Source organism: Onychostoma macrolepis, chromosome 04, assembly GCF_012432095.1.
Source record: "Onychostoma macrolepis isolate SWU-2019 chromosome 04, ASM1243209v1, whole genome shotgun sequence".
NCBI lineage: Eukaryota > Metazoa > Chordata > Actinopteri > Cypriniformes > Cyprinidae > Onychostoma > Onychostoma macrolepis.
This window is the reverse complement of record NC_081158.1, coordinates 24,917,662-24,930,042: the sequence shown is the minus strand read 5'-3', so window position 1 is coordinate 24,930,042 and position 12,381 is coordinate 24,917,662. Positions and strand designations below refer to the sequence as shown.

General features: G+C 38.1%; 1 protein-coding gene across 11 annotated transcripts in view; it reads left to right on the top strand.

The window, feature by feature from the left end:
• Positions 1 to 12,381, top strand: part of col7a1l (collagen type VII alpha 1-like) — a 65,236-nt gene that overhangs the window by 12,605 nt on the left and 40,250 nt on the right. For 10 of the 11 annotated variants that reach the window (XR_009270623.1, XR_009270624.1, XR_009270625.1 and 7 more), the window contains exons 7-21: positions 50 to 213; positions 393 to 522; positions 651 to 767; positions 851 to 1,006; positions 2,722 to 2,838; positions 2,925 to 3,071; positions 3,310 to 3,429; positions 8,215 to 8,373; positions 8,485 to 8,598; positions 8,748 to 8,897; positions 10,222 to 10,359; positions 10,444 to 10,590; positions 10,680 to 10,799; positions 11,507 to 11,653; positions 12,083 to 12,346. Coding sequence is in view for 8 of the 11 variants with exons in the window: in XM_058772601.1 (XP_058628584.1) it covers positions 50 to 213; positions 393 to 522; positions 651 to 767; positions 851 to 1,006; positions 2,722 to 2,838; positions 2,925 to 3,071; positions 3,310 to 3,429; positions 8,215 to 8,373; positions 8,485 to 8,598; positions 8,748 to 8,897; positions 10,222 to 10,359; positions 10,444 to 10,590; positions 10,680 to 10,799; positions 11,507 to 11,653; positions 12,083 to 12,346 (2,190 nt within the window). In the remaining 3 variants the exon portion in view is untranslated. Of the gene's footprint in view, positions 1 to 49; positions 214 to 392; positions 523 to 650; positions 768 to 850; positions 1,007 to 2,721; positions 2,839 to 2,924; positions 3,072 to 3,309; positions 3,430 to 7,074; positions 7,247 to 8,214; positions 8,374 to 8,484; positions 8,599 to 8,747; positions 8,898 to 10,221; positions 10,360 to 10,443; positions 10,591 to 10,679; positions 10,800 to 11,506; positions 11,654 to 12,082; positions 12,347 to 12,381 lie in introns of those variants that run through there. The other variant, XM_058772608.1, reaches the window with a different exon arrangement.

The following is a 12,381-nucleotide window of genomic DNA, read 5'->3' as shown; positions in this document are numbered from 1 at the left end:
GTGAATAGCCAATTCTGTCTTATCCTGTGTGCTGTTCTGTCTGCTGTAGTGGTGGAGAGGATAGTAGGACCTAAAGATCTGCAAGTGAGTGAGCTGAGTTACAGCTCTCTGCGGCTGACCTGGAGTCAGGCCACAGGAGACGTTACGGGCTACAGGCTGCTCATCACCCCTGTGTCTCCAAAGGGCCATCTGCTCCCGGCACAGCAGAGACAGGTGAGACACGGTCACCTGTGCATATGTACACCCCATGCAGCAGAGCACAGCAGATGGAAGGCTGCACATGGACCAGTTTTCTTCATGTGGCAATAAGCTAATACTGTATGTTTACTGTGTATTTGTGAGTGTGCATGTGTGGTTTGTTCAGAATATATTCTTTTCTTTTTGTCTCTCAGATTGATCTGAAGGGAGATATTAGTAGTACTCCAGTAACCGGGTTGAGTCCTAAGACTGAGTACTCCCTGACTTTATATGCCATCTATCCCGGACGCATTGGAGAATCTGCCACTATTACCACAGAAACCAGTGCGTTTTGAACTTTGCACACTAAAAATGTCTCTAAGCGTGATAAATGTACATCTTTCATTTATTTGTAAGCAAACTTTCCCATTGTCTAAATGCAGTGTCCCAGAGTGCATATGCTTTCTTTTCAGCTGTTCTGCCCCCGGTTTCGAACTTCCGTGTGATTGAAGAAGGACTGTTCTCTTTACGCCTGGGATGGACGCCTTCGCTTGGAAAAGTGGATAAATATAAAATTTATGTTCCAAGAAGTGAGAAATCAGTACACACTCTGAGACTGAATATGAGATATTTTAAAGATGTTGTTTTAAGAAATTCCTTCATTTGTTCTCAGCGGACAGACCCGGCCTCATTTATGATCAGATACTGTCGGGTGTCGCCTCCTCTCACGTGATTGACACTTTAGAGGAGGACAAAGAGTACACGGTCGACGTCTACGCCATCTACCCAGAGGGCCCCAGTGAGACTGTATCTGTCACCGGGAAAACTTGTAAGTCTGTCTTCTGTTTCGTTCCTTTTATAGTATAGTTTCATCTGATGCCTCGTGTACAAATTCGGCCCTTCCAAAATAATACAGTACCACAATGATGGCATCAGAAACTTTATGTACTGTACCATAGCACTGAATAATCACCATACCTCTGTACCATCATGGTAATAGGTACTTAAATTTGGTAGTCTAATAAGGTTTGTACAATGGTGCATGTCCAAAAAAAAAAAAAGGAAAAAAAGGAAAGCTCTTTCTGTTTAGACTTCCTATTTCATGCCCACTTTATATACACACATGATAGTTTTTTTTTGGTATTTTTTTACAAAACATTATAGATAAAACAGCATATTATACACACATATGTATATTATAATTATAAATATATACAGTGCTGACCCGTAGGGTTGTGGGGCCCTAGGCAAGATCGTGAAAATAGGCCCCATTGTAAGACTGTCATAGCAATTTGGCAAGTGAAGAGAAAGCACATAAAGTGACAATTTTAATATTTAAGCATAAATGTGCTTGAAGTGTAACACGTTCAACATGCATGTGTAAAAATATTTAAACAGACTGGTAACACTTTATTTTAAGGTGTCATAATACAGAGTAATTACCTAATTAAGTATTTAGTAGCCATTGTACTTACATGAAACAAAATGTAACTAAGTTATGGAACAGCCTGTACTTCCAGTTTGTAATTATGTAGATGTAATAGGCAGCTACTGTTACACATATGTAACAGGCCGAGTCTGTTACACAGCTACTTGTACACTTAAGTACAATCTTGATACACTTTATTTCAAGTAGCTTATGTTTGTGTAATATTATGTAATTGTAATGTAATTAGAAATGTATTAAATGTATTGAAGCTGTGTACTGGTGGGTTAAATCAAAATAAGGAGCAGCTGGATAAGGTGTACAGTATAGATACACATGAAGTACACTTAAGTACAATCTTGATACACTTTATTTTAAGTAGCTTATGTCTGTGTACTTACAATTATAATTACATTGTTTAAGTCTGTAACACATATGTAACAATCTTTTGGTTACATAAGTAGCTGTGTAACAGACTCGGTCTGTTACATATGTGTAACATTAGCTGCCTATTACATCTACATACTTACAAACGGTAAGTACAGCCTGTTCCATAACTTAGTTACATGGTAAGTATATTTTGTTTCATGTAAGTACAATGGCTACTACTAAGTACTTAATTAGGTAATTACTCTGTATTATGGACACCTTAAAGTAAAGTGTTGCCAACAGATTTTAACAAAAGGAGTGCAAGTGAGCTTGAGTAAACAGACATACACAAATAAATAAAATATAAATGAAGTATACATAAAAACTAAATAAAATATCCAGAGCATAAACAAAATAAAAAGGACACAAATATGCATAAATAACAAAAAATGTAGGCTATATTATTATTATAATTATAAATCGTTTATTATTGTTAATAATAATAATTGAAGTGAAATTTTGTATTAAATTGTTTGGCTTGAAATGATTGTGTATTACTGGTTTAACCACTAGATGGCAGTGTAACACATATCTTCATGAAGAAACCTTTAACATAAAATATAAAACGTCCTCTTGTGTTTTATGTATTTATTTATTTTCTGTTCAACTTTAGTAAAACAGTAATATTTTTTATAATGCATTATCATCCTATTAAAAACGCTGCACTTATCCTTCTCTGTGTGTTGCAGTGAAACTGGTCCCAGTTGATAAACTGCTGGTGCAGAACGCCACAACAGACACAGTTCAGGCCCGCTGGTCGTCTGTCAGAGGCGCCACAGGATACAGACTCACCTGGTCATCATCAGGTAACAAGCTGAGCTGCTTCAATATTAAATGCAGTCTATTTAAAAACATAATGCACATGCACATCTCTACTTCCATATTTCCGCAGAGGGACACATAGAAAACGTGAACCTGGGAGACAACTTTAATTTCTACATGGTGCAGGGCCTGCATGCTGGCACAGAGTACACCATCACCATCAACCCCATCTTTGTGGACATTGAAGGGCCTGTTACCTCTGCCAAAGCTAAGACATGTGAGTGCTACACGTCAACTATAAGGGGCCATTTACACAGGACACATGCTTGCTTTCCAAAACAGCTGGATGGAGCCAACACAATGGAACTGGGGTTTCAATATATGCTATTTAACTCAACACAGTGTCTTAAAAACAGCTAGACATTGAAAATAGTGCAGACTGAGTGTGAAAAGCTACAACTGCTAATTAATCACACCACGTATGAAGATGCTGATGCTCTCTCTCTTTGTCTCAGTGGAAAGCAGTGCAGTACAGACCCTGAGAGCGTCTGCGGTGAGCACTAGCAGCGCTGTTACCTTGTGGAACGCTGTACCTGGAGCCACAGGCTACAGATTGGCCTGGGGCCCTACTGCAGGTACCTATATAAGTACCTTTTTTTCCATCTCCTTGTCCTGCATTTGGCCGTTCTCCACTTTCCAGTTTCACTTTGTAGTCTGTTTCCCTTTTCATTTCCTCTCTCTCTGATTTATAGTCTATTTTTCATGGAAGCGACAGGTTGGTGACAACATGAGGTGTCGCTGTGCCGCCTCATGACTCATGCCGTCAACTTTATCTGTGTGTTTAAGAGAATTTGTGTGTGTGTGTGTGTGTGTGTGTGTAAGTGTGTGTAAGTTTGGGGCTCTGTGTGAGAGAAATGAATTGATGGCACCTCAGAGCACCTCCAAAAGAAGAGTCTTTGAAAGTGACTCCTTTCTGTCACTGTGATGGGCTGCGGGCATCTACTTTAAAGAACGACCTGGAAGAACATTCTGATGAAGGAGAGCTCTGTGACTCATACCACACGCTCTGACACATACATATAGATGAGTCTGAGGATGAGTTTATGGAGAAAGGGGAAAGAAACAGAGGGCTAGAGAGACTAAATTAGAAGTTAGATGTTAAGTATTTTTTTTAAAAAGTCATGAAACATGAAAGGAAGATTTATTTTATTATTTATTATAAATTATATATATATTTTAAATATAAATATACAATGTTGATGTGTAGTTGTATGAATTATTATACAAATATAAATATATTAATTATATATATATATATATATATATATATATACAGTATCTCACAAAAGTGAGTACACCCCTCACATTTTTGTAAATATTTTATTATATCTTTTCATGTGACAACACTGAAGAAATGACACTTTGCTACAATGTAAAGTAGTGAGTGTACAGCTTGTATAACAGTGGAAATTTATAGCTGTCCCCTCAAAATAACTCTACACACAGCCATTAATGTCTAAACCGCTGGCCACAAAAGTGAGTTCACCCCTAAGTGAAAATGTCCAAATTGGGCCCAATTAGCCATTTTCTCTCCCCGGTGTCATGTGACTCGTTAGTGTTACAAGGTCTCAGGTGTGAATGGGGAGCAGGTGTGTTAAATTTGGTGTTATCGCTCTCACTCTCTCATACTGGTCACTGGAAGTTCAACATGGCAACTCATGGCAAAGAACTCTCTGAGGATCTGAAAAAAAAGAATTGTTGCTCTACATAAAGATGGCGTAGGCTATAAGAAGATTGCCAAGACCCTGAAACTGAGCTGCAGCACAGTGGCCAAGACCATACAGCGGTTTAACAGGACAGGTTCCACTCAGAACAGGCCTCGCCACGGTCGACCAAAGAAGTTGAGTGCACATGCTCAGCGTCATATCCAGAGGTTGTGTTTGGGAAATAGACGTATGAGTGCTGCCAGCATTGCTGCAGAGGTTGAAGGGGTGGGGGGGTCAGCCTGTTAGTGCTCAGACCATACGCCGCACACTGCATCAAATTGGTCTGCATGGCTGTTGTCTCAGAAGGAAGCCTCTTCTAAAGATGATGCACAAGAAAGCCCGCAGACAGTTTGCTGAAGACAAGCAGACTAAGGACATGGATAACTGGAACCATGTCCTGTGGTCTGATGAGACCAAGATAAACTTATTTGGTTCAGATGGTGTCAAGCGTGTGTGGCGATAACCAGGTGAGGAGTATGTCTTGTACCAGGTAAGTGTGTCTTGCCTACAGTCAAGCATGGTGGTAGGAGTGTCATGGTCTGGGGCTGCATGAGTGCTGCTGGCACTGGGGAGCTACAGTTCATTGAGGGAACCATGAATGCCAACATGTACTGTGACATACTGAAGCAGAGCATGATCCCCTCCCTTCGTAGACTGGGACGCAGGGCAGTATTCCAACACGATAACGACCCCAAACACACCTCCAAGACGACCACTGCCTTGCTAAAGAAGCTGGGTAAAGGTGATGGAGTGGCCAAGCATGTCTCCAGACCTAAACCCTACTGAGCATCTGTGGGGCATCCTCAAACGGAAGGAGGAGGAGCGCAAGGTCTCTAACATCCACCAGCTCCGTAATGTCGTCATGGAGTGGAAGAGGACTCTAGTGGCAACCTGTGAAGCTCTGGTGAACTCCATGCCCAAGAGGGTTAAGGCAGTGCTGGAAAATAATGGTGGATACACAAAATATTGACACTTTGGGCCCAATTTGGACATTTTCACTTAGGGGTGTACTCACTTTTGTGGCCATTAATTAGACATTAATGGCTGTGTGTTGAGTTATTTTGAGGGGACAGCAAATTTACACTGTTATACAAGCTGTACACTCACAACTTTACATTGTAGCAAAGTGTCATTTCTTCAGTGTTGTCACTAGAGCTGCACGATTAATCGTTAAAAGATCGCGATCTCGATTCAAACACCCACACGATCTCAATTTTAAATGACAACGATTCGCCCGTGTCTTAAACCTTTGGGGAAAAAAATCATACAACGTTCAAATCTGCGTTCGCGCTGCCACAGACAGAGAGCAGACATTTAACATGTTTGGGTAATAAACAGCTTCACAAACAGTCTTTTCAACTGCACAGTATTATTTCTGTCTTATATAGTCATTCATATCATCACAGAAATACTGGGATGAAAGTTTGCAGTTCAGATATAAACAGCGTTTACATGCACCCTCTTAATGCGATGAGATTTTGGCAATATTGCGATTTAAACTTTATCTCATGTAAACTCAATACTTCGATTTAAATAATGCGATTAAGCTCATAATCGCAGCAAGCATAATCATATTAACATAGGTGGCGTACGATGATTTTAATCGAAATATACAGGCATGTAAACACCTTTTGTACCTCACCTCAGGTATTGCCGCTCTGACCAAAGTGCGCATGCGCTCGTGACATGAATGGCACGACACCTGTAATAATAGGCAGATTAGAAACAGTGTTGCCAATTTAGCAATTTTGTTGCTAAATTTAGCAACTTTTCAGACTACCCTAGCAACTTTTTCTTCCAAAAGCACCTAGCAACAAATTTAGCAATTTTTAAAAATTTATTTGGCAACTTTTACCAACTTTTGATAAGTGACTCAGACAATAAAAAGACACACATTTTCCATCCAAATTACACAAAAAGAAAACCAAAGATGCCTAGCAGTACACACATCAAGTGAATTGAATTAGCTGCTATTTGCATTTCTTCAATATAATAATAATAACAACTGAATAATTGTTAATTTATGATAGGCTACACTTTGTTATAGCTTATACTTGCGATTGTTGATCAGTTAGTATGTAAGAAAAATGGAATATAGGCTACTAGTAATTTTCCATTGTAACCCTGTAACCCGAAAACACAATGCGTAATTTAAAATGCAGGTAAAAAACCAATACGTAAAATTCTTTCATATTAACATTAAGATTATGCCCTATTTTTACAGCCTTTTCTTGGAGTGTAGCACACTAACTACTAATACACTGCTTAAAGCATAATTGTTGAGAATGTGTTATATTACTAGTTTACTAGCTATTAAAAAAAACAAAACCTTAAATTGTAATCATTCAAAAATGTGTGTGTTCAATAATTAAATGTTTTTTAAAATACAGTTATTTATATTTTAATATTATATTATGCATATTATTTTACAAACAAATCTAAATTAACATATATAAAATATATATTTTTGCTGAGACACAATTTTGCGCCGTGATTACGCAATGACGTCATCGCGCAAAAAAATTGACCTTCCTTTAGCAACTTTCTCTGAAAATTAGTTGGCAACACTGATTAGAAACGATGGCGGGGAAGAAAGCATCGCATTTCTCGGGAAAACACAACTCCCTGCCACCAGTCTCTGTTCCTTACCCTCATCCAGAAACGGCGAGCAGAACGCGACGGCAGCGTAAGCAAACGAATTGCCGTCGCATTTCTATGGCGCCAAAACATGGAATACAACCATATAAAAGTGTTTTGCATTAGACTTAAATTAAAACAGCGGCCAGTAACACACCTGCTCTTTCTGAGTCCATCATTTGTGCTGTGCAGTGGGTAACGTACCCCAGGCAGTAAAAAAAAAAAAAAAAGTACAACTATTAGGCTAATAAGCCTAATAAGAATAATGGAAATTGCATGTAAACGGGATTGAAGAGCTTTGCTCTCGACATGTAAACATCATAATGCGATTAAGTCCTTACATTATTCGTGCGCATGTAAATGTAGTAAATAGAGTAAATCCCTTTTTGAAAGTAACTGGCACTTCAAATAATGTGTCGATTGCATTGTTTTGCCACCTAGTGACTGTTAAAACATATTTGTCATTGAATCATTCAAGAGATTTGTTCAAAAACGCTGATAAATCCATTAATAAATAAAACAAGTGAAGTATTTATGAGTGAGTCAATCATTCATTCAAACCATTTTTTCAAAATTGTAATATTACAAATTGGTGTATTTAAATATATGTTGAAGATATATATATTAACATGTTTAGTTATTCATTCAAATTAATTAAACACTTTTAAATAGACAGCAGCAAAAATATTGTCACACACTATTTTGTTTAGTTCAGAATCGTGGGAGAATCGTGATCTCAATTCGAGACAAAAAAAATCGTGATTCTCAATTTATCCAGAATCGTGCAGCTGTAGTTGTTACATGAAAAGATATAATAAAATATTTACAAAAATGTGAGGGGTGTACTCACTTCTGTGAGATACTGTGTGTGTGTGTGTGTATATATATATATATACACACACACACACACACACACACACACACACACAGTATATAATAAAATTTATATATATTGGATGATATATACTTTTTTAGCCATTTATATATACTTACTTGTGTGTATTTATGTATGTGAAGAGTTCATAGGGAGAGATCGGCCCAGGCAGCTGGCTCTGAATGGCAGCACTACTGAGTATGTTCTGAAGAATCTGGTCCATGACACCGAGTATGTGCTTTCCCTTTATGTTCTCTTTGGTTCTGTGGTTGGTCCGGGCATCACCGCTACATTCAGGACCTGTGAGTGACCCGACACCTTGTCATGTTTCCTTGATAAACACATTCTGACAGTGATTATTTATATATTTGTGCTTGTTGGTTGGGTCTCATGTCATAAGTTCTCCTCCCCAGCACCTCTCGGATATGTCTCAAATTTTAAAGTGACGTCATATACCAGCTCGTCCATCGATGTGGAATGGAGTCCTATTGTAGGGGCCACAGAGTACAAACTCACCTGGAGTTCAGGTAAAAACTGGTGGTACATTTTATAACCCTATACTAAATTGCACGATAAAACATTGAATTGGAAATAAATCTGTCTAATTTATTTTAATAAGGCCCATTAAACTATGATATATTCCAAAAGGTTTTACAATGTTGATGTTCTCTCCCAGAATTTGTGAGTCCTCAGAGTCGGTATCTTGACCGCAGCATTTTACAGCACAGCATCACTGGTCTTCAGCCACAAACTCTTTATTCTGTCAGCATTCACGCTCTCTACAGCAACACAGAAGGACCAGAAATCACTCTCTCACAGCAAACAGGTACTGTTCACTCATTTATTCACAGATTCAGAAAAAAAAACAAATAGCCAAAGTATTTGATTTAACCTTCTTTATATTGTTTCTGGATGTGTTAACTATGTCCTTCTGTCTCAAGACACCCAAACATTCATTTAAAAGAAGATTCTGAGTTCATTACATGAACAACATCTGGATTACAATGAAACACTTACAATGGAGACAATTTGTAAATATTAGAATATTCACCATTTCCATAGTATAGATATAAACAATGTGTTAACATGATTTTAGGTGTGACTAACGTAAAGTTATATCCAAGTTTTAGCAGAAGAATTGACACGGTTTTATAAAATTACAACATTCCCATTTCCATCCCATTCACTTTCATTGTAAGTGCATCGCCATACCAATTTTTTAAGAAAACAAAGGACTAGTTAGAGTTATTTCTGTGTTAATAAACACACCCAAACCCAAAATCCGGAACTTAGATTATTTCTCTAAGACGCTTTTATTTTTGCTTTACTTTTGCTAATTTCACCTTTTCACAGTTGCAGCCTCTTTGTACTGGTATGCTGCTCCTTTTATTGTTGTCTGTGTTGTACTAAGTCTTCCACAGTGTTTTATTTTGTTCCTTTCACTCTGTAGGAAAGCTGTAGCAACAAATCTTGACTCTTTTTAGTCTGGTTGGACTGCTCAGTTTGGCTCTGTGTCTTCTTGCAATGACAACTGTTGAACAGGCACATGTCAAAGCCTTAAGAAGAAAACTCTGCTCAGTTAATTAGGCACTTCAGACAGTCAGGGTCCGGGGATGTTCCTCCCATTGTTCCAATGGGATTGAGGGATATCATGAGATTGATTGACAGCTCCTGTGTTTGAGCCCCCATCTTTAGCAACCACAGCTGTATAGAGCAGTATTTTTACTGAAGCTCAGTGTGTGTTTCACTGCTGTCAGCTTCACTGTTATCAGCACATCTTCACAGTTTCACAGACAACACTGTGAAAAGCAGAAAGCAGCTACATTGCACTTAAACAAACACTGTATAAAAACTGTAAATACCAAATAACATCACCTATGTATATTTAATACCATAAAATAATTTATTTAACCTGTTTTGACTTGAATATGCCATACATACTGGAATTATCATTACTCAAGAGTCATATTCTCTGGATTTAATATCTATAAAATTAAATAAAAAATAAAAAAAAATACTATGAATAAATTAAAATTTAATACATTTTAAATAATGCATGCATTTTAAAATAGAAAAATATAATACTTATGTTTGAATTATTTCAATGAAAACTAGGTGTTACTAATTGTTTTACCTTTATGCATTTGCAGCCTCTTTGACAGACTCTGAGCTGATTGAGACGGTTCGGGAGGTAAAAGTTGTGGACATTGGTGCCAACTCATTCAAACTGGCCTGGAAGAAAACACCAGGCATCACTGGGTACAAGATCACTTGGACCCCTTTCCATGGTGGGTACCAGCAGCCCTCATTACAATTAACACTTTATTACAATCCATCATCTTTACTCTGCTATTCTGTGTTTTTTCTCTTAGGTGGAGAAAAAAAGAGTGAGGTTGTATCTTCTTCTGCCACGTCCTTCACCATCACTGATCTGCCTGCCAGCTCTGCATACAAGATCCAGGTTTCTGCAGTGGTCAGAAGCAAAGAGGGAAGTCCGGTAATGGTGACTGCCCGCACATGTGAGTCGCTTTTAATATTTCAACCTGCTTGTCTTCATGTAAATGTGCATATAATAAGTATTTGAATTAATGTTGCTGTTGTGTTACAGTGGATCTGCCCAAGGTGACTGGATTCAATGCTCTGAACACCACCGACAACAGCACTGTACTAAACTGGACCAGTGTAACTGGAGCGTCTGGATACCTGCTGTCCTGGAGACATATATCAGGTCAGAAACATTAAAAAAACATATTTACAGACAGACTTCACCTTCATTTACGCACATGACTTTCAATGTGTAAAAATATCCTGAAGCATGTATATAAATTATATATAATCCATGGTAATGGAGCTATGCAAAAATAAATTAATTAATTAAAAGATGATAGATTATTTATATATCATAGATTATTTTATTACAGTAGATTAACCTATCTGATACCTGGCTTTAGGCTCCAGCACTGCTCAGATGGTTTAGAACCTTTTATTTGTTAATGAGTGTTGCTAAATAGCAGGGAAAAACTAATTTCAGATAAGCTCTTGTAATAAGAGTTCTTCTCACAAAAGCCGATTTGTCTGATATACAAGACATAAAAAAAAGAGAATAGACAGCGTAGATAAGGTCATGAAGCGATCTGTGATTCATTCATGTTATCTTGATGACGTCAACAGGGTCTTCTAATGAGGATTGTTCATGCTTTGCATGAGCATGAAGGTTATGAGGAATTTAAATGTGGACTTTTATTTTAGTTTATGACACATAAGAGACAGAACTCTGGAAGTCGCTGTGTCCTTGAAGTGTTTTAAACTGTTTTTTTTTTGCAGACGACAGACTCTCCCAGATGTTCCAGTTTTTTTGTTTCTTACACCTGTTTTGTCACATTCATGCTGACATTATTTTGTGCTAATGCAATTATCTATCTATGTTCTGTATAGAGGTGGACATCTCCTCTGATCTGCTGAGCTCTGGCTTCACCTCCTATAAGATCCGAGATCTCCTGTATGGCAGAACTTACATATTTTCCATCAGACCACTTTATGGGGAAGTGGAGGGTCCGGTCACGACCATCACTAAAAGGATCTGTAAGGCCTTATCTCTGCAAATATCAGTAGCATTATAGTTTAAAATGTTGCTATTATTCATTTATAATGTTGCACTTATATTGTAAGGCATGATTCGTGTATTAGACACAACTGGTGTAAATTATGTTCTGTGTTCATAAAAGAGTCTTTGTGCTGAATGCTGATTGGGGAAGGAAAAGTTTTTGTTGGAAAGTATATTTTTAAAACACACTGCTGAAAATTCAGCTTTGCTATCACAGAAATAAATGAGACTTTTTTCATATATATTAATATATCAACAGATTTCACAATCTTACTGTTTATACGGTGTTTTGGATCAATGAATGCAGCCTTGGTGGCCATACGAGACTCCAAATCTTTGAACAGTGGTCTATAGTAAAAGCAAAACTGGTTTGTTTGAGCTCAGGACTTTTTGTGATTGTCTTACAGTGGGAACTCCTCGTCTCATTCCTGTCCAGAGTCCCACGCCGGCCCCTGTCTCTGCTAATACCAAAATCAATGACCTGCCCCTCCAAACCACAACCAGAAACGCTCGCACCCCATTGGTCAAAGCCCCCAGCGCACCCACTACCACTCAGAGACTCGCTGTGAGGCCTCAGATCACCACTGGCCAAACGGCTTCAGCACTGACCAGAATTACCACAGTAAATGACCAAACCACCCTGTCTGTCAAGACACCTCCACCTGGACCAGGTCATTCCGATTAAACTGGGTCTTAATCTTTTTTT